This window comes from Bemisia tabaci, chromosome 4 (assembly GCF_918797505.1).
Source record: "Bemisia tabaci chromosome 4, PGI_BMITA_v3".
Classification (NCBI taxonomy): Eukaryota; Metazoa; Arthropoda; class Insecta; order Hemiptera; family Aleyrodidae; genus Bemisia; species Bemisia tabaci.
This window is the reverse complement of record NC_092796.1, coordinates 10,821,938-10,843,412: the sequence shown is the minus strand read 5'-3', so window position 1 is coordinate 10,843,412 and position 21,475 is coordinate 10,821,938. Positions and strand designations below refer to the sequence as shown.

Below are 21,475 nucleotides of genomic sequence, written 5' to 3'. Positions count from 1 at the left end.
CATCGACAAGAAAAAGTACTCTTGATTCAATCAGATTTCAAGCTTAAATCAAGAACCAAGCCTCTTAAATTTGAGCGGATTTCCTTTTGATTTAAGCTTAAATCTGATTGAATCAAGAGTCCTTTTTCTTGTCAATGTTTTCAAGAGTCTGGACTCTAGATCCAATGTGTTTTTTTTACCAGTGTGGTAAATACATTATAATAAAAACCTACTCATTTGAGAAGCGCTCGGGAGAGAAGCTGAGGATGGATTACTAAGTATTTCGGTCCGGAAAAACTCGGCCTCCTGGCTCCTCGTGGTGTTCAGGGTGTCTCTGACGCTTTCCGGCGACTGTGTCCTGATCGTCAGGGACTTGCTCCGGTGCACGGCTGCCCTCCTCACCGTGGGCCGCGACCGCGTGGCCGGCGAAACTTCGCGTTTCCGCACGCAAAACGGATCCTCCCGACCCGAACACGGCACCGAAACTTCACACTTGCGTCTTCGATTGGCCGCAACTTCATTCGCGCGAATTACTCGCCGATCAGCGAGACTGCACTGCAAGTTCGCATCGCTGAACCGTCGACGGTTACGCTCAGCGCGGGAGCGTCTTCGCGGTGGCCGAGCCGGAACTTCACTTCTCTCGGTCGAAACTTCAAACTTCGGTTGCGGAACTTCAGTCGCGGCTGGAACTTCAACCTCCTGGTTAGGAACTTCAGCCTGCAACACCGGACTTGAACCTCTCGATGCGCAACTTCAAGTTTTTCGGCCGGAACCTCGAGTTTCGCAATCGGAACTTTCACTTCAACGGCCGGAACTTCATTCTTTGAGGTTAGAACTTCAGGCTCTTTATTCGCTGCTTCAATTCTTACAGCTTCATCTCTACCGAAATTTGCGGGGTCCTTATTGAGTTCGGTAGAAGGTGCGTCGGAGAAATTGCTTCCCCGCAAAATTCCGCGCGCTCCACCTTTGAGTCCACCCTTGTTGAGGTGCGGAGACATGCTGGCGAGGTACTTCAAACTGGAGCACCGCTCCCCGAAAAACTGCTCGACTTTCGGGGGCACGTTTTGGGGGAGCGAATGGGCCACGAAGATCGGCGTGGAAATCTTCGACGTCGCGTCCACGCCCCTGAGCTTCTGGACTTTCGACACGAAACCCTGGTCATAGTTCTCTTTATTCTCCTCGAACTTCAGGGCGTTGATGTTCTTCTCGATCTCCTTGATGCTCTTTTCGATGATCCGATTTTGCCGCTCCTCTTCTAGCTTCTCCAAACTTTCAACTTTCGACTTCCGACGCTTGCTCCTGCGGGTTTTGTCTTTGACGTCGTGGTTCTGGACGGGCGCCGACTTCGGAACCGGTTCGACGGGCACATCGCTGCTGATGCCCAAAACCCGGTGGCTCTTCGGGATTTTGTTGGTCATCGGCGGCAGATCCTCGCTCGAGTTTTTGATGCGATCAAACTCGTCCTTGCTGATGTAGAAACTCGTAACTTGGTTCTGGAAATCTTTGAGGACTACAGGTTGGACGCTGGTCTTGTTCATCTTGAAATACTCGTGACCAGACTCCGAACTTGCGTCGCCGGGGGAGAACAACTGCTTGGCGGGAGTTTGGTGTCCCTTCTGATCGAGCAGACTATTAATTTTTTGATCACGCACCGCGTACGAGTCCGTTATGTCCCTCAACGGCAGGAAGTTGCTGACGACTTTTTTGTTTTTCTTCGACTTGATTTTCGCCTCCCCCTCCCCGACCTTGGACCCTTTGAGCTTGAGCATGTTCCGCAGCTTGGACTCCCCCTTGCTGGTTTTCTCGAAGAGGGCGCGAACTTTGACTTGCAGCTCGGGGTCCGGCGGCACTGCGTTTGTGACGTCATCGTCCTCGAGCGATTCGTCGTTCAGGGCCTCGTTTTCGTAGCAGTGGAGCGCGGGCGGTGACTCGTGGAAGGACTCGCATTTTTCGTAACTGATCACTCGAGCTAGGGGTTTCTCTAAGTTGTCACTGTCATGCTGGAATCTCACCGACTTCTTCCGCAAATGCTCCGTGGTTTCCAGCGTATCCAAGATTTCCGAGTTCCTCGCTGTATCCGAATTTATCACCGTATTCAGGTTTGTGACAACTTCCAGGTTCCTGGCTGTTTCCGGTCTGGGGCCCAGATTTCCGGTATTTATCTGGAATTTTCCGCTCAAAAATCCGTAGTCATCGTCGGCCGGGTTTCCTTTTTCCGCCGGAAGTCCGCTATTTTGCACTGAGTTTTCACTCGAAGGCTCAGAGGCAGAACTGATTTTCGGAAGGATGTCCCCAGCCGCGTCGACGTAAAACTGATCGTGAAACTGCGCGGACACCTCCTCGGCCAATTTTTCCAATTGCTTCTCGAGGATTTCGTCGATGAAAGCTACCCCGGCCGATTTCGCGATTTCATCGGTCTCTTGGTAGTCCTGGAAATCCACTCGAAAATCGAGCTGTGACGAACTTTCCAAAGTATCGTTGGTTTCCAAGTCTCCAGGTATATCCGGGGTTCTCGCTGTATCCGGGTTAGTCGCTGTGCTCATGTTCCTCATTTCATCCAGTTTTCGCACTATATCCGGGTTTGAGAGTATATTCTGCTCCGAAGGGGCCGAGGCCCACGCGTTTTCGTCGGGCGAGAAACACGCCGACACGACTTCCTCCTCGGCGGCGGTAGGCCAGGCGTCTTTGCTACAATGCGGCTGGCTGTAGTTGTGATCGGAGGTAACCACGATCCACCCTGGAGAGTCCTCCAAACTCGGGGCGCTAGGTGTGGGCGCGGACTTTTCACCGGTGGAATTTTTCGAGACGATGAAAGTACCGTTGAGCGGTGTCGAATTTTGCGGTACCATCACAAACTGCGGTGAATCCGGCTCCGGCGTTAAGGAAGTCAAGGGTTGAGCCAGTACCTCGGGTGCGCCAGGAGGGCTGTTATCTCGAACCCACGAGTGCGGGGGAGGAGGGAGGTCGAACGCGTTAGCCAGAACCGCGTAATCATCCTCAGCCCAATCTTCTTCTTCCTCTCCTTCGGGTTCCACACTCGAGGTCTCTCCTTTCCGATCGTCCCACGAGCTGTCCGACCTTGACGTGGACGAGAATGAACCCCTAATTTTCGCACTCTTGTCGAACGTTCGGTCGGAAAATTTATTTTCTTTTTCGCTTGCCTCGCTGCTGACGGTCTCCGAGGTTTCGTTGATGGTGCTTAGGTTTCGTTTCAGGTACAAGCTCAAAGGGCCTTCATTAACGATCAGCGGTTCTGGACTGCTCTGATTTTTACAGGGGTAATTTTGCACGATCACTTCTTCTTGTTCATCCACTTTGGGCGCTTCAGTCGTGCGATCAACACAATCTAAATTCGGTCTTTCCTCGGTGAATACTTGGGGTTCGGAATAGATTTCCTGAGTGGTTTCAGAGAACGGATTGACTGCCTTGACGTAAAACGTTTCATCCAGTTGTTTCTCCGGTGAAAAAGGCGAGAGGAACGGGTTTCTGCGGGTCAATTTTTGAGGCGTCTCGAGCAGCGATTCCTGCAGGAAGGCCGTGTTGAACTTGTCGGGGTAGCGGATGTACTTCTTGACGTCGATCTCCGGCACTACGAACTCGATGTCGGGGCGATCCCTCACCTCGAGGTTGTGGAAAGGGAGAGCCTCGTAGATGCTCTCCGGACTGCCATGGTCTCTCTCCTGCCGGGTCAATTGATTAGGTGGCGGTAGGAGTGGCCGGCTTTGCTGCGGTTGTAGTTGCAGCTGCTGGTTCTGCAGTTGCGGTTGCTGATTCTGCAGTTGCGGTTGCTGATTTTGCAGTTGCGGTTGCTGGTTCTGCAGTTGCGGTTGCTGATTCTGCAGTTGCGGTTGTTGATTCTGCAATTGCTGATTCTGCTGTTTCAGCAGTTGCGGTTGCTGATTCTGCTGCGAGACTAGACTTTGCTCTTCCTGACTCTGCTGTTGCGTTTCCTGACTCTGGAGCTGCGATTGCCGCCTGACCGATCGCTGCTGCTGGCTCTCGGACCTCCTCTGGAGCCTGGACCTGTTCCTGGGCGGCGTGGGCGGGAGGGGCGTCCCGACGAGCATCTCCCTGTACTCGGTGATGGACTCGTAAGCGGGGTCCTCGTCGGTCTCGGAGCTGATCGGGATCGGCGCCGAGATGTCCTCGATCCTGATCGGGTGCCGCGGTCGCTTGAGCCTCGGCGGCGGTCGGAAGTGGTTCTTGAGCGACTGGAACAGCGTCTCCGTCTTCACGCCGCTCTTCGCGAAGCTCTTGTCCGCTTTGAGCTTCCGCTTGAGCTTCGTGTCCAGCATCCTCTTCGTCTTCTTCCTCTTGAAGGACTCGCTGAGGCCGCACCGGGCCGCCGGGCTCGCCAGACACTTGGGGGTCACCTTCTGGGGCGTCTTCGGGCGGTCCTTCTCGGGGCCCTCGCCCGATCTGAAGCGGGTGCTCAAGCGGCGGATCGACGATCTGATCAGCGAGGTCTTGTGGAGCGATTGTTGGCGCCGGAAGTTGTAGCCGGCGAATGCACCGTCTGGGCTGAAGCATTCGATAGAGGAACTCGAGGAGTTCGATAGGTTCGCGTAGCCTTTCGTCTCGAACAGGGCCTCTCTTTCTCTTTCTATCCAATCCATGGTTAATATACTTTTGGAAGCGATATTTTTTTATTTTAGCAACAGCATTCAAAACTGCGTTTGTAGATTCGAGTATGGTTTCAGGGTTTCACACTATGAAATTGATACCCATTCAAAAACTGCGTTAAATATTTTAGGCATGCGAGTCCTGAATGTTCAACTTCTGGGTCAATGCGATGTCGAATGACTTTTTATATACGGCACTACGGTTCAATTAGTTAATTTTTAAATTATCCTATGAACTAAACACAAAATTTATCACAAAAATTGTAGCTTTGATGAACGAATTCAATATGATTGGAGTCACTCGAAGGCACTATTCAATTGGCAAATGAGAGAAATGTGCGACGCGTATTGCGATGGAGGGTAGTCAAAGCAGGGTTGCCAGGTGAGTGAAAAATGCGGAAAATATTGCTTCATAAAAGAATACACGTAGTAGTAAAGGTTATGTCACAGAGAATAACAAATTTCATTTAACACGTTTGATTGCAATATCACTAACTACAACCAGTTTCCGCCAAAATTTTTGATTTTCAGTTGATGCGATTTTGCTATAATCTTTGTTACTGATGAAAATACATAGGAAACCGAAACAACGATTCATTTCACAACACTGGAACTTCAAAAGGGATGATCGAACTTTTGAATCCTCTTGACGAACTTTCGAACTTTTTTTGTCGAACTTTTGAACTATTCGCATAGAAGAATATGCGGCCAAAATCAACGGGTTTCAATCAATGTCGTCGACTTTAACACTAACGATTCCGTCGGGAAAACTGTATCACAGCTGGATCGAAATTTCGATGATATCGAGAGATCGAAAAAAACGGCGCGCACAACACGACGAAGAAACTCGGAAAAATACAGCCTGTTGAGCTTCTCGGAAACGAGGTTATGCGAACGAAAACAGATCTCGATCTCGCGGTTGATATCAATATCCAGGGGAACTTTCGACGACGCTTCGACGGTGACAAACGAACTCGGCGGAACTTTGGAAGACAAACAAAAAGCGTGGTAAAAACGAGCGGATCTACGAGGTTTGCGGGTCCGGAACTGCGCGGACACGATGTTGACAGTGCGGCATCGCGAGCGGACTGAGGTCCGTTAGAGATTTGCCGGTCGGCTGGCCGCGGGCAGATGCGAGTACTACGAAAGTGCGGGTATGCAAGGGGCATCTGTTCTTCGCTGGGGGTGCCGCAGCACGCGCCCCGGCGACGGAGATATGACGCGACGCGGCGGCCGTTACATTGGGGTGATTCCGCTACCCCCCCCCCCCCCGCCGCGCCCCGCTCCGTCCCGCCGGGCAGGGGAAGTGGTTCCGCTCAAAGGGGTGACGCTCGCGGTGCAGGGCTCGCAATCTCAGGGGCTCGACCGAGTTGCCAGGTCGTGCAGGGATAAAAAGAATCGAAGGGAACTTCAAAAGTTGGGAGCTCCCGTGAAATATTTGGATTGCATTTAGCAAAAGGGACCAAAGTATTCAAATGTCGCTGAGATTATGCAACTCTTTTTACCTTGCAAATGTAAACTGATCATCTAAATAAATTTTATCTTTGTTCCCTTTAAACTATAAATTCAACACAAAAATTACTTACGTAAATTTAATTTTTTGCGCTGTTTCAGTAATTATATTGATAGGAATGTAAGTTGCACAATCCTAGCAACATTGGAATGCTCTTGGTTCCTTTTTGGAAAATTCTATGCATTTCATGAAATTTCGAGGAGCTGTGCAATATATGACATTAATGAAACATTGCCGGTGAAACAACCAAACCATGTTTCTTGTCATCGGTGTTTAAAAATCTGATGTTTACAAATCCACATCATTCCTCGGAGTTTTTGCAAAATTTGCTTCGCACAGAGAAGAATATTTAGATGTCAGTTTGTTAAAAATTGCCTTTGAGTAGTTTTCCATTTGAAAAATAAAATATGACAGGGAGTTTGCAAAGTCAAAAATCGAAATGCGTGATTTGAGAGTTTCGCTGTCGACATTTATTTCAGGGTCAGGGACTCTGAGCACCAAAAACATAGAAAACCCGAAATCTTTCATTTAATTCTCATTTTTTTCTTTTCTTCCACTATGTAAAAATGAGTACTTAAGGTGGACTTCCGCACTTTGGAGAACGATTTTATAGTCGATAGATTGATTGGGCGACTTTCAAATTGCTCTCTAAATAGTGATAGATAACTGCCTTGAAAATATAGGGTTTTTTCTCTCCTTAAAATATAAAATAAGAGATGGAATTTTAAATTCCACGCAACTGGTGTAGGTAATAAACTTGTGCTGTTTGTATTACGATTTTGGTCCTCCTATGGCAGTGAGCTGCTTGGAGAGTGACTATATATACGACCCCAAAAGTATCCCATGCTTGCTTTGCATAAAAGGAGCACCAACAATTGAAGCCCTTGTTTTTTTTAAAAAAAAAAAAAAAAAAAAAAAAAAAAAAAAAAAAAAGCGAACCAGCAACTATGCAATAGGATTAAGATGCTCTACATTTTAAGAGAGCGCTTAATCCGTATGATTTCATCAACTCACGGGAATTTTGACAACACTGTAAGAATCGAAGGGGAACTCTAAGGAGCGAAGGGTAGCGGATACCTTCGCAGGGGCGCATTTAAATCCGATGTTTTAATCGTCAGCTGATCGTCTTAGGCCACGGTTCCACCGGCAGCGCTCGACGCAAAGTCAACCCTGAGTGTGCTGTGGTTCATTCGCATGATGGGTGCGATGATTTTAGACCCGCCTGTTGCCACTAAAAAGGCGATTCGCTTCACCAATACATTCAGAGAAAAAATAAAGAAGAAGAATAAAAAATGCATAAGGCAAAAGACAGGTTTGAAATCATCGCGGTTGGCTTCTCGTCGCGCACTGCTTGTGAAACCGTGGCTTAACGTTGTCGACTGCGCGAATCCAATCAGTAAGATTTTTGCCGTGCCAAGGCAGGGGATGAGACAATGGATTCAAACAATGCCATATCTCCTCCGATAAAATATAATTTTCGAGAAAAGCTGTGAACACGTCTTCTTGACATTTACACACGCGCTAGACTATATGGACCGCGTTTAGCAGAAAGGAACCAAGCCACATCAGCTACTGCAAAATTTAGCTGGGAATTTTAATTTTTTACGAGAGAACATTTGTGCGGACTCCTTTGCAAATGTTTAATGAATTAGCTCTGCATTTTGCAGAAAATTCACTGAAATTCGCGCAAAAATCCGCCCAACCGTTTTCATGGAAAAAATTAAATGGCCCGATTGAATTTGGCAACAGCTGACGTGGCTTGGTTCCTTTATGCTTAACGCGGTCCAAATAGTGTTTAAAAAACTCTAAAACTAAAGAGGAAAAATTTCCAATTTTTACAGGAGATTCGCATTTTAACAGGAGACATTTGGGAAGTCCAAATATTAATGCGGTATTCTTCTTTACCGCAAGGCAAAACTAGCATAAGGTGTGCTTCGTTTTCACCATGACATCAAAAACTTAAGTTCTAACCACTTGCCCCGTCTCGGCGGTGAACACTCCGCACGTAGCAGTGGCGCGGCGTGAATTGCGATACATCGATCATTATGCCATTTAAACCTATGGTGAAGAATCGATTATTAAGGTGTTCGCTGCGAACACCCTGTTTATCGATTCTTTTCCATAGGTTTAAATGGCATAGCAATCGATATATCGCAAACACGCCACGCCACTGGCACGTAGAAGCCGAATTGAATATGTTGCTACACAGCACGAAAGAGTAACCAAAATATTTTGTTAATATAAACGTATAAAGTAAAGCACAAGCTGTAGGTTAATTTTGTGTGTGTTAGTTTTCCCTCCAAAAAAAAAATTTGCGACCTCGTTAAAAGGCTCGCAGCCAGAGACAACTCGCAGCGCGGTCAGGGAGTGTTTCCTTAGCTTATAAATTAGTTTCCAAAAAAATTGGTTACCTCTCCTTTGCTAAAATCAGTGCGATTGTTGTAACATTAAAAGTTGGCTGAGGCGTTACGATTGTCGGATACGAATGCACTGCCAAGTGTACCGTTCCACATGAGAAATCCTAAGGGAGAAGTACTTCTCGGTAATTCGTAAAATAAGTTGAAGTTAGAGCTTACGTGTCACTCGTAAGCTGTTAGTCGTGTCAAATGAAAACATCATGACTGAATGCACGAGGCATTGAAATGATTTAATCAACTTGTTCCTTAGAATGTTTTCATACCCACTTATCAAACTCTCCCCGCCTACGCTATCATAGAGCTGGAGTTAGCGCTCCATATAATGAATTTAAAATTAACCCGAGCGCGGTCTATACGGGTATTAAAAGCTGTTAAGTGTTTTCTTTATTAATTAGTTCCCTCTGATGTAGCCTCGCGCTAAGGGTGAGATTTTAATTACGGCAAGTATGTGAGATACAAGAGAAAAAGTTGCAGAATCATTTTTATTTTTCGCAAGACTGCTGTTCTACGATTCCTCGTCTATGCTGTCCTAATTTTCACGCTGATGGGGCGGAAATCTCAGGTCGATAAGCTCATTCTAGGGCTTACTATAAATAAGCCGTTCCAATTATTCTCACGGTAGTGGTTGGAGAAGGTTGACAGAGCTTTTGCCCTCTCCGTTATTCTGTTGAGTGTTACCAGGGGCTCGGTTTCTGAATCGTTATAGAATAACTTTGATATAGATAAAAAGCATTGCTAAGATAGGGATTCATCGATCAGGACCATTGGATAAACGATTCAACAATTTACCCCCAGATAAGATAAAAATGTAGGTATTTTTTCTTTGGATTTTCTTCGCGAGGAAAATACAATAATTTTTTTTTTTTGGAAATATTTTGTAAATCGTTACGGGGTCTAAAGGTTCAACTTTCTTTGTCTTAAGTGAATCAAGCTAAGAAGAGAGAAAGTAACCTGAGGCATGTTGGAACTGAAAAATAAGTTTTAAGTTTTGTCTGTACATACAACTCAAAGTAATAATGAGTTTTAGTCCCAATTTTCTCCGAACAAACCGTCTTGAAATCCTTGCCATGGCGACAAGTGCAACTGGTTGAGTTACAGAGTACACGGAAAAAACGAGTTTAGGGTTGGGACCTACATGTTAGTGCTGGGCACTAACGAGGGTTAGGTCAAATGGAGCCAGCAAGTCAGAGGAGTGCTGGGCACTAAACAGCTCGAGGCTGGGTCACTAAGGAAGAAGTAGTGTCAAGCCCTAAAGTGACTTTGGAGCGAGCGTAAAATATGAAACGTCTCCGTCTGGGATCGAACTCGGGTTGCGCCGGTGGAAGACCAGCGCGTTACCACCAGGCTATCGTGACTCCGACGACTCGTGGGTGAATTTACACCTGTTAAGCGCAACTACGTCTCGCGGCATCTGATTAGCACTACTCATGTTCAGTGCCCACCTGCACTGCCTTCCGGTGTTGAGCTGTACAGCGCTTAGACGCCAGCCCTCAACTACTCCCCACTAAACGGCCAGTAGTGCTCAACACTAGTCTTGTTTTTTCCGTGACTATGAGCTCAAATTGCTAAAATATGCGATTTGAATTTTTCCTGGTATATACTCGATTCTAATGTTAGTTCCTGAGGATGCAACTATTCAAACGCTTGTGCGGCTATTTTGGCCTAACCGGCTGAATTGAAGGCGGAAAATGCGCCGTACCGTAGAACATTTTTGCGAGTGAACGGCAAGAGTATAATTTGTATTGAACTCCACCCATTCACTAGATAGGACAAAATATGCCCTAGACGTCTAAATAATCGCATTTTATGCGATTCTGTTACGGCCTCCACATTAACGCAGGACTTCACAACTTCTCCAAGCGATATTGAAAATTCATGTAAGTGATGTATCTTTCATGGAGCTTTTTTTTTTTTAAAAAAAAAAGATGCGGGTGTACTTGCGGGATCTAAGTCAGTTTTCTGACAATAGTTTTTTCCTAAATTTGAACTCGAAAACGGATTGAGTATGCAACCTCCGAACGAAGTAAAGGTTACGTTTGTAGAAGAGGTCTGCTTTTTGAAATTTTTGGCAAAATATTATCACGGTCGTAACAATTGTGAAAATAAATCGTTCCGGATAGTTTGAATTCCTTTTTGGGCCCTAATTTGATTCGCGAAGGCATCGGTGAAGGCCTGATGGATTTTCGAGTTTCACACCTGTGTAACTCTCGCTTTACAGGTACTCTACTCTGAACGAGGATACCTCTTCTCTCCCAAGGGAGTTGGTTCCCTCTCGCTAATAAACGCTGCTCAAATTGTACGCAGGCAGAAACGGACCGCATTTAGCAGAAATGAACCAAGTCACATCAACTATTGCAAAATTTAACAGGGCGATTTACTTTTTTGCGCGAGAACGTTTGTGCAGATTCTTATGAAAATTTTTGGGAATTTGCTTTGTACTGTACAGAAGATTCACTGCAATTTGCACAAAAATCCGCACAACCGCTTTCAAGTAAAAGATTAAATTGCCCTATTGAATGGACATCGTTAAGCAGAAAAGAACCAAGCCACAATAGCTATTGCCAAATTTAATTGGGCAACTCAATTTTTTACGAGAGGACTTCGATGCGGATCCTTTTGAAAAAAAGGAATTTGCTTTATGCTTTACAGAAAATTCACTGAAAGTTGCAAAAAAATCCGTTTTGACCGTTTCCATGTAAAAAATTAAATTGTCCAACTAAATTTGGCGATAGCTGATGTGGCTTGGTTCCTTTCCGCTAAACGCGGTCCAAATTTGGCGGCGGCTGATGTGGTTTGGTTCCTTTCTGCTTAACGTGGTTCAAATGACGTATGAATCATTAGGATTACAATTTTATTACTGAAAATGATCTATTTTCGGTATGAATGCGGAAAATCCCCGACTTCATCTCCAAACGAGGATCCTCTCTCCCCCTGGGAGTTGGTTCCCTCTCACTAAACGTTCCCGAAATCTTCTGCGGTTGCACCTCGGGTCAGCTCAGCGGCTTCCGCATCCGGACAAACGCAACAGCGGGGACGTGCGAGGCGAGTAGGCCAATTCATTACGGGGTTCCTACGTTTAACCCACTTCCCGGCATCGGGCATCTGTTTCCACCCCCTCGCCCTCCCACCCCCATCATCCTTCATCCCTCATCTCTGAGACCGGGTCCAGACGGCCCGCTTCCACCTCCCCAGACGCCCCCCCCCTCCCACCACATCCGTCTCAGCTCGTGACTTCACGATCTGTTACCTTTCATCTTTCATCCCTTGTCCCTCGGCTCGGCTACCCTCGCGCCCTCGCCCTCGCTAACGACTGCATTAAGATGTTTGCATCACAGCGCCGCGAGGCACGGAAGTTGTCACGCGCGTGTGGCGAAAATCGATGCGGTTTGTTTAAATTCGCGCGTTTTGGGGTTGGGGGCGCTTATGTATTACGTGACGCGTGCGTTGCATAATTTCGTGAGTTACGTGACTCAGTGGCATGGCGTGCTATGCGATATATCGATTAATCCGTCATTTAAACCTATGAAAAAGGATCGATAAATAGGGCGTTCACACGAGTCGTTAAAAATCGATTCTTTACCATAGCTTCAAATGGGGAATTGTCGATAATCGATCACTCGCGCCTCGCCATTGTAGTGACTGGCACTGCTCTATCAAGGAAATGCGCAATGCTTTTGTCGATGAGGCTTTTACAGTAACGTTAACTTTATCACACTGAAAAAAATAGCAAATTTTACCATGTTTATGGTAAATTCTACCACGAGCGAGAAAAAACACTAAGAAATGGCCCGCACTGAACGTAAAAAGGTGGTGAAATGGTGCTGGGTCCACACCATTTCGCGGGAGAAACGAAGCCAAAAAGTTCCAATAATTTCAATTACAGTCAAAATTTTTGGAATTTTCAGGCTTTGCCCCCTCCCCTCCCAAAATGGTGTGGACCCAGCACTATTTCACAACCCTCTTTTTCTACAACGAGTTTACTTGATTTTCGACGTAGTGATAGTGCAGGGGTGTAGGACTGTAGGATAAGGATAACCAGAAGTTTGGTAGCAATCACCATACTTTGGTTACAGTGTTTGCTACCATAAAGTCGGTTGGAGATTACATTACTCTTATCACTGTACCTGAAGACAAGCAATCGGAACTCCAGAAGTGCCGTTTGCTTGTCGTCAATTCAAACATATATATCCGAAAAAGAGGACGTCTGACCTTAGTCTTTTCTCACCCAGTTGACAAAACACAGAATTTCAACAATCGGTTCGCAAATCCTATGTGTGCCCTCGTTTTCCATACATTTTTGTTCCAGTTTTTATTGTTGGTTTTGCATGATTGTTTCCTCCAGACCCGTGGAATACGATTTTAAAATAGGACAACGTGGGTGAAAGCCTCTTTTTCACCGATAAACTGCGCCATTTCTTAGCAGAGTAGTGTAGGCGTTTGCAATATCTGTGGTGCGTGTTCAAATGGTGAGTAGGGGATGTTAAGAGAAGCAAATCTAAAAATGTCATGTAAATAGGACCATTCTCAACTTTACTTTATAAACTTGAGTTTTTTTTTCTCGTTTTTTCCCCTTTACATTCAATAAACAATATTACTTCGATTAGAATAATGTACATTTAATTTGATGTTAATATTTTCATTTTATGAATACTATCACTTCAACGCGCACTTCAACGCGCTTCATTATGCGCTAACAAAAAAATAAAAGTGACCCACTTGAAATCACATTGTATAACTTATGGTGCCTGTAGTTCGTAAACCAGTAGTTCGCCTTCATTTAAACCGGTTATACTGTGCAACTCCTACACGGCGGAATAGTTGCATCATCAGATATTGAAGGGGCTCAATAGCGGAAGCCCATACTGACAATGGTTGAGATGTAACATGTCTTGCATGGCGCAACTACGATGAGACGGAAACGATTTTAAAAGTCTTCCTGAGGCACAAAAATGGATCAATCTAAAAAGAGGCACTACATCGACTAGAGCCGCATCCTTACCGCATCGAATAAATTCTTTTAGAAAAGTGATTTCCATCACAGTGAATCGAAATACTGAAAATTGAATTTTTGACGGACAACTTACAATGAGTATAAAAGTATCACAAAGAATATGTTACAACCGCCTTTAATAATTTTCGTGCCAACAGATGCCGTGAAGTTATTTTTCAATCGCACAAAATTGAAGTTCAAACAACGTAGATTTCTTTGATTACATTAATTAGTTGTCTGAAAAACAAACTGTCAAAACTCCACTTACATCAAATATTTGTGGACTTTTTTTGTGTTAAAATTATAGATGTACCTCCTTGATTGGGCAATGTTAATACCTAAATTTTGAGTTTTTCGGTCCGAATCCTTCAGACACAACGAATTTGAAGTAGCATTAGGCTTTAAGTAGTCGTGAATTTTTAATCTCACAAATATTCAGCCAAGAAAAATTAATCCAGATGTCAAAGTACAGATTTACAGCATCCTTACTATTGAGTTTCAGGAAATAATACAACTTCAACTCTCTTTTACCCGGTTTTTATTTTATGCGGCTTGGTTTCTCTGCGTCGAATTGGCCCACATTTTTTCCCGCTTAATTTTAGTGTGAATACCGTCCTGTCAAAAACAGCCTTTGGTTTTAGGAGGAAAGTCGCAAATTCCGGGAGGGATCCCAGCGTAATCTTACCACCACAGTTGTCAGCGCGAGCGATGGAATTTTTTAGTTTCACGAAACAAATCAGAGATTCCCGGAAGTCTGATAACTGTTCCCATTAGCGCGGTGCGTGGCATTGTTGGCGGCCGAATTTTAATCCGGGGTGCGTGGGCATTGCGGGAGGTATTCTTGAATTTCAAGGCGGAACCGGGTACAATTTGCTCTTTGTGAGCGGTGACTGATTTAACTCAACCTCGGTTTGCCTTAGTTAGCGCAGCTTCTCGGATTGTCCCTTGTCCCGATCCTTGCCTTAATGAACCTGGAGTTCTGCTCTGTCATTTGTTTTCACGGCTCCCCCCGCGCCCCCCTTCTCATCGCCCTGCAACCCTTTTCTCTTTTCCATGACCCCATTCACGCGTTTGACTTACTCTATCGTCATACGCTCCACCCTTGCTCAAGATCAAGGTGATGAGACAAAATTAAATATTTAGATTATGTAGTCGAGTTACTCCCGTTCATTTCTCTTAATTGAGACCGTCCACAAGAACAGTGCATTGATGTACTATTAACGTGATTCGATGGACGCCATATTTTGTGTCAGAACGGCATGCGAATATCGCATCAATTGGTTCCATTTTTTCAGCTACTCGTCATTTTTTTCCAATTTTGAGATCGCAATTCTGCTGTCAAGAGACTAAAGCACCCACTTACCAATTTTAACAAAGCAATTTAAAGTAATAAAGGCGTGGTTTTCTCTCTGCAAAAACTACGCCTTTATTACGTTGAATTTCTTTGTTAAAATTAGTAAGTTAGTGCTTTAGTCTCCTGACAACAGAATTGCGATCTAAAAATTGGAGAAAAATGACGAGTAGCTGAAAAAATGGAACTAATTGATGCGATATATCGCATGCCGTTCTGACACAAAACATGGCGTCCATCGAATCACCTTAAACTCAAAATTGGACCGATTATTTTCCAAATCACGTAAGCGACAATCTCTATTTTGGTGGTGGAGGGTTTGTTTTTTCTTTGTTTTCTCTGGTGTAATCAATCATGTCTGCTTTCGAAGTAGCCTTCTTAAAGAACATACATTTTTTGGAATTCAAAGATTGTCAAAACAGCGAATAAAACGGGGTTTGTTTTTCTCGCATTCGCAATTTTGGCGCTTACGTGATTTTGAGAATAATCGGTTCAATTGAAATATTGATACTCCTGCAACAAGGAGAGTTATACAACTTCTTGACACAGAGGAACGTCAAAAAATATGGAGCAAATTCAATCAGGCTTTTTTTTCAAAAACTCTCGATTTCTCAGCGTTTTTTTTTCCTTTCTTAGAAAATTTTAGATTGAAAGGCTTTCTACAGCCTAAATGAATTTCTAGAAGTTTAGTGTTAAACTGAAATTCATGTCACCATACATTCCTAATTGTACTGTTCAAAATATTCCTATTTGTATCATCTCGACCTGTACCACAGTCTAATTTTTTTTCAACTGCTCATGTATCGATACAAAAGGTGAATGAACAAATAAAATAGAACAAAAATACAAGGAAAAACCTTTTACGTACACTAAACAGCTTTAAGATATTCCGAATATTGGATCCAATGAAAATAGTCAATTAGATTAGGAAACGAGGAAGAGTTGAAACACCCGCTCGTTTATCTCTTTGAAAGTTTCGTCGCTGTAAGAAACTTTCATGTTCCTATATAAATGGGAAGCTTCAGTTAAACAAACACGAACACCGATACACCCACAACAGATACACTCATTGGTAGCAAAACTTCCCTTAAATTCCGATTTTTATGGCTTCCCTCCCATGCAACAAATATGATCAGCCGTTATTACAACTTTACGATGCTAATAAGTGCGTTTGAAACTTGAACATTGATTTCATCATTGTGTCACCAAGTTTTATTCACATATTTTACCGCTTCATTTTCATCGTCGTACTATTTGCTAGAGTCCGAAGGAAGAACGCCGAACAAGTGTCAGTCGTTGAAAAATTTCTCTCAACAATTTATGAATTTTTTAAGAACATTTTTACAAACTTCTTTCCAATTTTCAGAGAGTTTTGATAGTAATTTGATCTGAAGTGTCCGAAAATTTAAAGGAAAAATATTCATACCTTCCTTCAAAAATAAATCTTTTCTGAGAGGTAATTTGCTGATATTACAATATTCATACGGCCATGGACGAAACTAGGAAATTTTCGTTGAGAAGGGGCAGAGGGCATACCTCATCAAAGGGTGTCTCTGGGAATCCCCCAGCTTATAGAAAAGTTTGAAAGACTTCCGTAACTGATACGGAAAATTTTGAAACATTTGGTTGTTTAGGAGCAATTTAGACCTGTTTTCACCGAGATTGATCCGATTAAAATTTCAAAGATGAAAGATATATCACGTCCTCACTCAGCAAAATCCTTCACATTGGAAGAGGGAAAGGAAGACAAGAACGCAAAAAAAAGACACACGAATCAATTTTACAGAAACCTGTCAAATACCAAACACAATCAAAGATGTCACGTTAATTTTTTCATGAGGGGCTCGCCAACATTTCAACCGGGAGGGTTGCCGTACTGCCATGCGAGGGAAAAACGCCGTAAGAACTTTCGAGAGTTGCCAAATATCCCCGGATAAAACCTGTATTTTTGAGGAAAGTCATTCATTATTTCCCTTGAAATTTCCAGATATTTTGGGATCGAATTGCGAAAAACCTCGTCTGAAAAATTGGAAGAAAAATATTCTCAATTTTCCCAGTAATATTTTTTTTATTAAAAAGAAAATCTGACAGCGTCTTGAGGATCATACGGCGTTCTGCCTCTAGCACGGCAGCGTAGCTCCAGAAATTTCAGCTCCGACGTTTGGAGGTCTGGCAGGACAGCTTTCAAAATCGGTAATCAAAACTTTACCTATGAGTTTTTTTCTTCGCGGAGAGATAGTGGACGAGGGGAAAGTTGAGATATGTTTGGACAACCTGTAATTGCCGTGTCCTCAAAAAAGTTTTCAATGTTAGGGAGAGGAGTTTCAAGGAACGGAAGGTTCACAGCGTTGAGCAAATCCCTTGAGACACGGCCCGTCGTCATTCTGACTGGAGCCTCAACGCAGCGTTTTTGTATACGATCTCGTATTTTATACTAGACTGATTGGATAGAATTAAGCCTACGGTCCTTTCTATACGGCATTTTTAGAGGAACCTTAATATTTGGAGGATGGATTGGGGCTTTCACTCGTGCGGAAGCTGGATTTAAGGGTCAAACTCAAGCCGAAATGGCAAATTAAAAACAGCAAGTAAAATTGCCGAGTCGGTCGGTGGTTTTTTAAAAGGCCAGATAAAAGGGTTTTTTTGCTTATACTCCTACGGAAAGAAAACGTTAAGCAAACAGTGCATACCTCAATGTGTCTACTCAAACAGGTGGGCCAAAAATCAGTAATTTTACAGTACTTTTTCAGTACATTCCCAAAAAAATTCAGTGCCTCCTCAATAGCAAAATTCAGTACTTTTTTAGTACCTCCATTTGACGAAATTCAAAAAAATTCAAAAATTTGAATTTCTCGCTCAACTTGAGACAAAAATGGCCAAAAAATGAAAAAAATTCCGGACCTTTTGCGGAATTTCCGCATTTTTTCGGTACTTCCGGACCCCCCTTAAAAAATTGGTACTATTTACGGACTTTCCGGAAATTCTGGACTTGTAGACACCGTGATACCTACACTGCCGCACTAAGGAAAAACGCCGTATGAACCTTGAGGCGTTGCCGAATACCCTTTGAGAAAAAACGAATCAATTGATGAAGTTTTAAATGTTTTTTCTTCCAATTTTTCTGCCGATTTTGTTCGCAATTCAATCTACAACATATAAAAATTCAAGGAAAGATATGCATAACTTCCTTCTAAAATACACGCTTTATCAGGGTAAATTTGGCAACTCTCGAATGTTCATACGGCGTTTTTCCTTAGCATGGCAGTACGGAAAGATGTATACTAATAAAATAAAATATTAAAAAAATCACCAAGTTCATCTAGAAAATTACCACTCCATGATCTGATTCTAAGGCGGGGAACAACTTGGCACACACGTTTCTTTTAATCCTATTTTGTTTTTACATAAAGAACTACTGAGAAAAGCCCAATAAGGTAGTGAAAGATTGATTTTCTTCATTAAAAGTTTTAGCAGTCGTTAAATTGGCGAGCTGGGATCGGTGTAACTTATCGAAAAGTCGCGGAGCGAGGCTAAGTTAAAAGTTGATGCCACGATAAATAAAATAAAATTAGACGCAGCTCACGTTTCAGGAAGGAAAGAACAGAAAATAATATCATTTTCACTAATATATTTACCAGACTTTACTGTGCTATAGTTTCACTATTGCCCCCAGGAAATCATACCATATGTTCATAAGGCTTGTGATGTTATAGATTTCCTATCGCGTTTCATTTTTTCGTAAGACGAAGGGTCATCGTTTTTGATCAATATTCCGTGCGATTCATAGGGATTTTTCTTTAAAAATTTCGCACTTAAACGTCAAAATTAGTTTTCCCTGAGGGGAAAAAAACCAAACAAAGGACGACTCGTTAAAGTTGGTTGAAGGAAACTCAGCGTATCATGCACCGATCCCTAATTTTTTTCCGATTGCGAGGGCTGGCAATGTTGTAATACATTTTGACAATTCTTTCCTCTGAAAATTGACAAAGTCGCGATAAAAATCAGTAACGGTTTTCTTCATCGGTACATTGGGCAACGCTGGAATTAAGTCAAAGTACAAGATGAACAAACAACGTTTCATTTAGTGTCACATGCGACGGGTACGAAATTCATTACAGCGCCTGGATGCAACTATTCGGGCTCTATGGATGTCCGTGTTGCATACGCACGGAGTTGAAGGCGTTTTGACTTCAGACATTAACCGCTTCATCTGCGGCGCTCACAATCAGTGGAGTGGAGCGAGCGAATGAGAAGAGTTTTACGAAATATGGAAACGTTGAAGGCTGATATAGATGTTAATACGGAACGTACAGGTTTGAGAAGTGGTTTTAAGTGGTTATTTTCGCGTAAACTTTCCTTCACGATGCATCCTTTACAATTTGACATTGTGAAGAAATTAACATCAAAATTTGCAGTTTTAGTGGAAAACGTCATGTCCAATATCTCTCAAAGGTTTCTTTCATTGTGCGGCGGGTTTAACTGTTTCGAAAGTGCCTTCAATGTCTCACTCACAATCCAAAAGACATCTCTGAGCCATACATAGTTGCTCTACAAATCATGCTGAGCACATCCCAACATCAAAACTGAAGCACAAAAGATTCTAACATCTTAATTACGCTTGTATGCAATTATTCGTGCCTAGGAGATACTTTTGTAGTATAAATGAAGAATTGAAAACGCTCTGCCATTGTGGATTCTCGCTGTGAAGCCCGTCGTTGTCGTTGGCACTGCGTCGCGGATGAAGAGGTGAGTGTCTGGACAGTCAAAACGCCTTCAACTCCAAGCGTATGCAACACGGACATCCATGGAGCTCGAATAGTTGCATCCAGGAGTTGAGATGAAAATAGTGTTTGTCGCATTTGACATAGACTAAAAGATGTTTGCTTGTTTTTCTTACTCTGTATCAGAATTCCAGCGTTGCCTCTTGGTCCGATGAAGTAAACTTTTACTGAGTTTCATCACGACATTGTCAATTTTCCGAATAATACTTTGATTATTTAAATACATAACAACGTTGCCGTCCTAAATTTCATTGCGACTCATGAGAGCTTACGGGGAAAAAATGGATTCCTGATTTAACAATTAAATTGTTAAAAATATGTCCATGTTTCAATTGTACATTGTATAATGAAGGAAAGCTAAATTAACCAAGTAGGTGGTTAAATTAGAATTTTTTCATTGTAAAATCTACATTGAAACAAAAGGGAGACTTTTTTAAAAAACAAAATTGTTAGATTAGCAATTTCATTATTTTCTGTGCTTTTGAATATGAAAATATACCGTAAATATTTCGCACAGTTTGCAAATTTTGCGAAATTCCACAGAATTTTCTATTTTCACTGACAAACCGACGCTGACTCCCTCCCCCGATATTTCCAACTATCGATTCGATTTGCAGAGCTTTATAGCGGATGTATTTTCCAAAGGAGGGCTTAATAGAGCTTTCAATACAATGAGGAGGAGCTCGGAGCGTGGAAGCTTAACAAGCACTTAAGTTGGCTAACAGTAGCCGCGGACAGCCGGGGCACCGGGGCAGCGCCCAGGGTGTAGCGGGCTAATGGAGCCGTGCAACTTGAGCCGCGAAAGACTATAATAGATCCCGTCTGCTGACGCTCAGAGACTAAAGACTCCTTACACACGGCGCGCTGTAAAATCTCCGGCCTCTCCCCCGCTAATCTACGATGCCAACATTCAGCGCCAAGCCTCACTTCGAGTAGTGAGTGGGGTCAGGTACACTTACGCCGTCCATTGCCAAATCTGGCAATTTTCCGGATTTTAATTTGCATGGTTTTCGGTTAGATATCTCGTTCGAGCGGCAGATTTGGGCGTATAATTTGAGATGAGCCCGAGAAAGCATTGAGCTATACGGACAACAGGGCTCATCGTCGAGTGTAGTCACGCCCTTATGTAAGGAAGGCGACGATTTGTCATTCCACACACTGTAAACCAAATTAATAGCTATACTATTTGAAATGGGAGCCGTTCAAGGATTACGCTCGCTATTTGGCCGAATTTTTGAACCCCCTCCCCCCTTCTTCTTGTAGACAGCCCCTGCGAGATAACCTTCCATCTTTCTTTTTAATTACGTGAGACGGGCCTACTCGATTTTCAGAAAATAATATTGCTTTTCTAAGAAGAAGGCTTTTACGTACATAGGCGGATCCAGGAAGGGTGTATAAGGAGTCTCACCCCCCCCTTCCCCTCGTTCTCCTGAAAAAAGTAGGAAGAAAAAGGGAGGAAAGAAGGAACGGAGGAAAGAAGAAGGAAGGACGCTCTTTTTCCCCCTCCCTTTGGATTTGGTAACTATTCTTGACGAAACTGATTCCAACTGCACAAAAAAGCCGCCGGATTTCCAGCTCCGGGGTGCATTTCCCGGGGGAAGCGTGGGGCTCCCGACGGCGATGCTGCAGCGGCGGACTCAGGAAGAGCGGTGGAGGATGGACTGGGAGAGGAGGGGGGAGGGGCGCGGAGAGAAGTGAGGATAACGCCAAAGAAGGCGCTGGCCGCTCATTCAAGGAGTACAACCAAGAATGCAGTCGGCTCTGACTTCGACTCCGAGCCCGAGCTTTGCTCCTCTACTTTGTGCCCGAGCCCGTGGCCTGC

At 43.7% G+C, this 21,475-nt stretch overlaps 2 protein-coding genes across 8 annotated transcripts in view; both read right to left on the bottom strand.

The window, feature by feature from the left end:
• wake (ankyrin repeat and fibronectin type III domain containing protein wide awake) overlaps positions 1 to 21,475 on the bottom strand; it is a 370,794-nt gene that overhangs the window by 25,688 nt on the left and 323,631 nt on the right. The gene's annotated exons all lie outside the window — the stretch shown is intronic.
• On the bottom strand, positions 219 to 6,286 carry LOC140224423 (uncharacterized). Its single transcript, XM_072299298.1, has one exon. It carries the CDS (start codon positions 4,593 to 4,595, stop codon positions 510 to 512), a length of 4,086 nt encoding a protein of 1,361 aa, XP_072155399.1. The 5' UTR covers positions 4,596 to 6,286; the 3' UTR covers positions 219 to 509.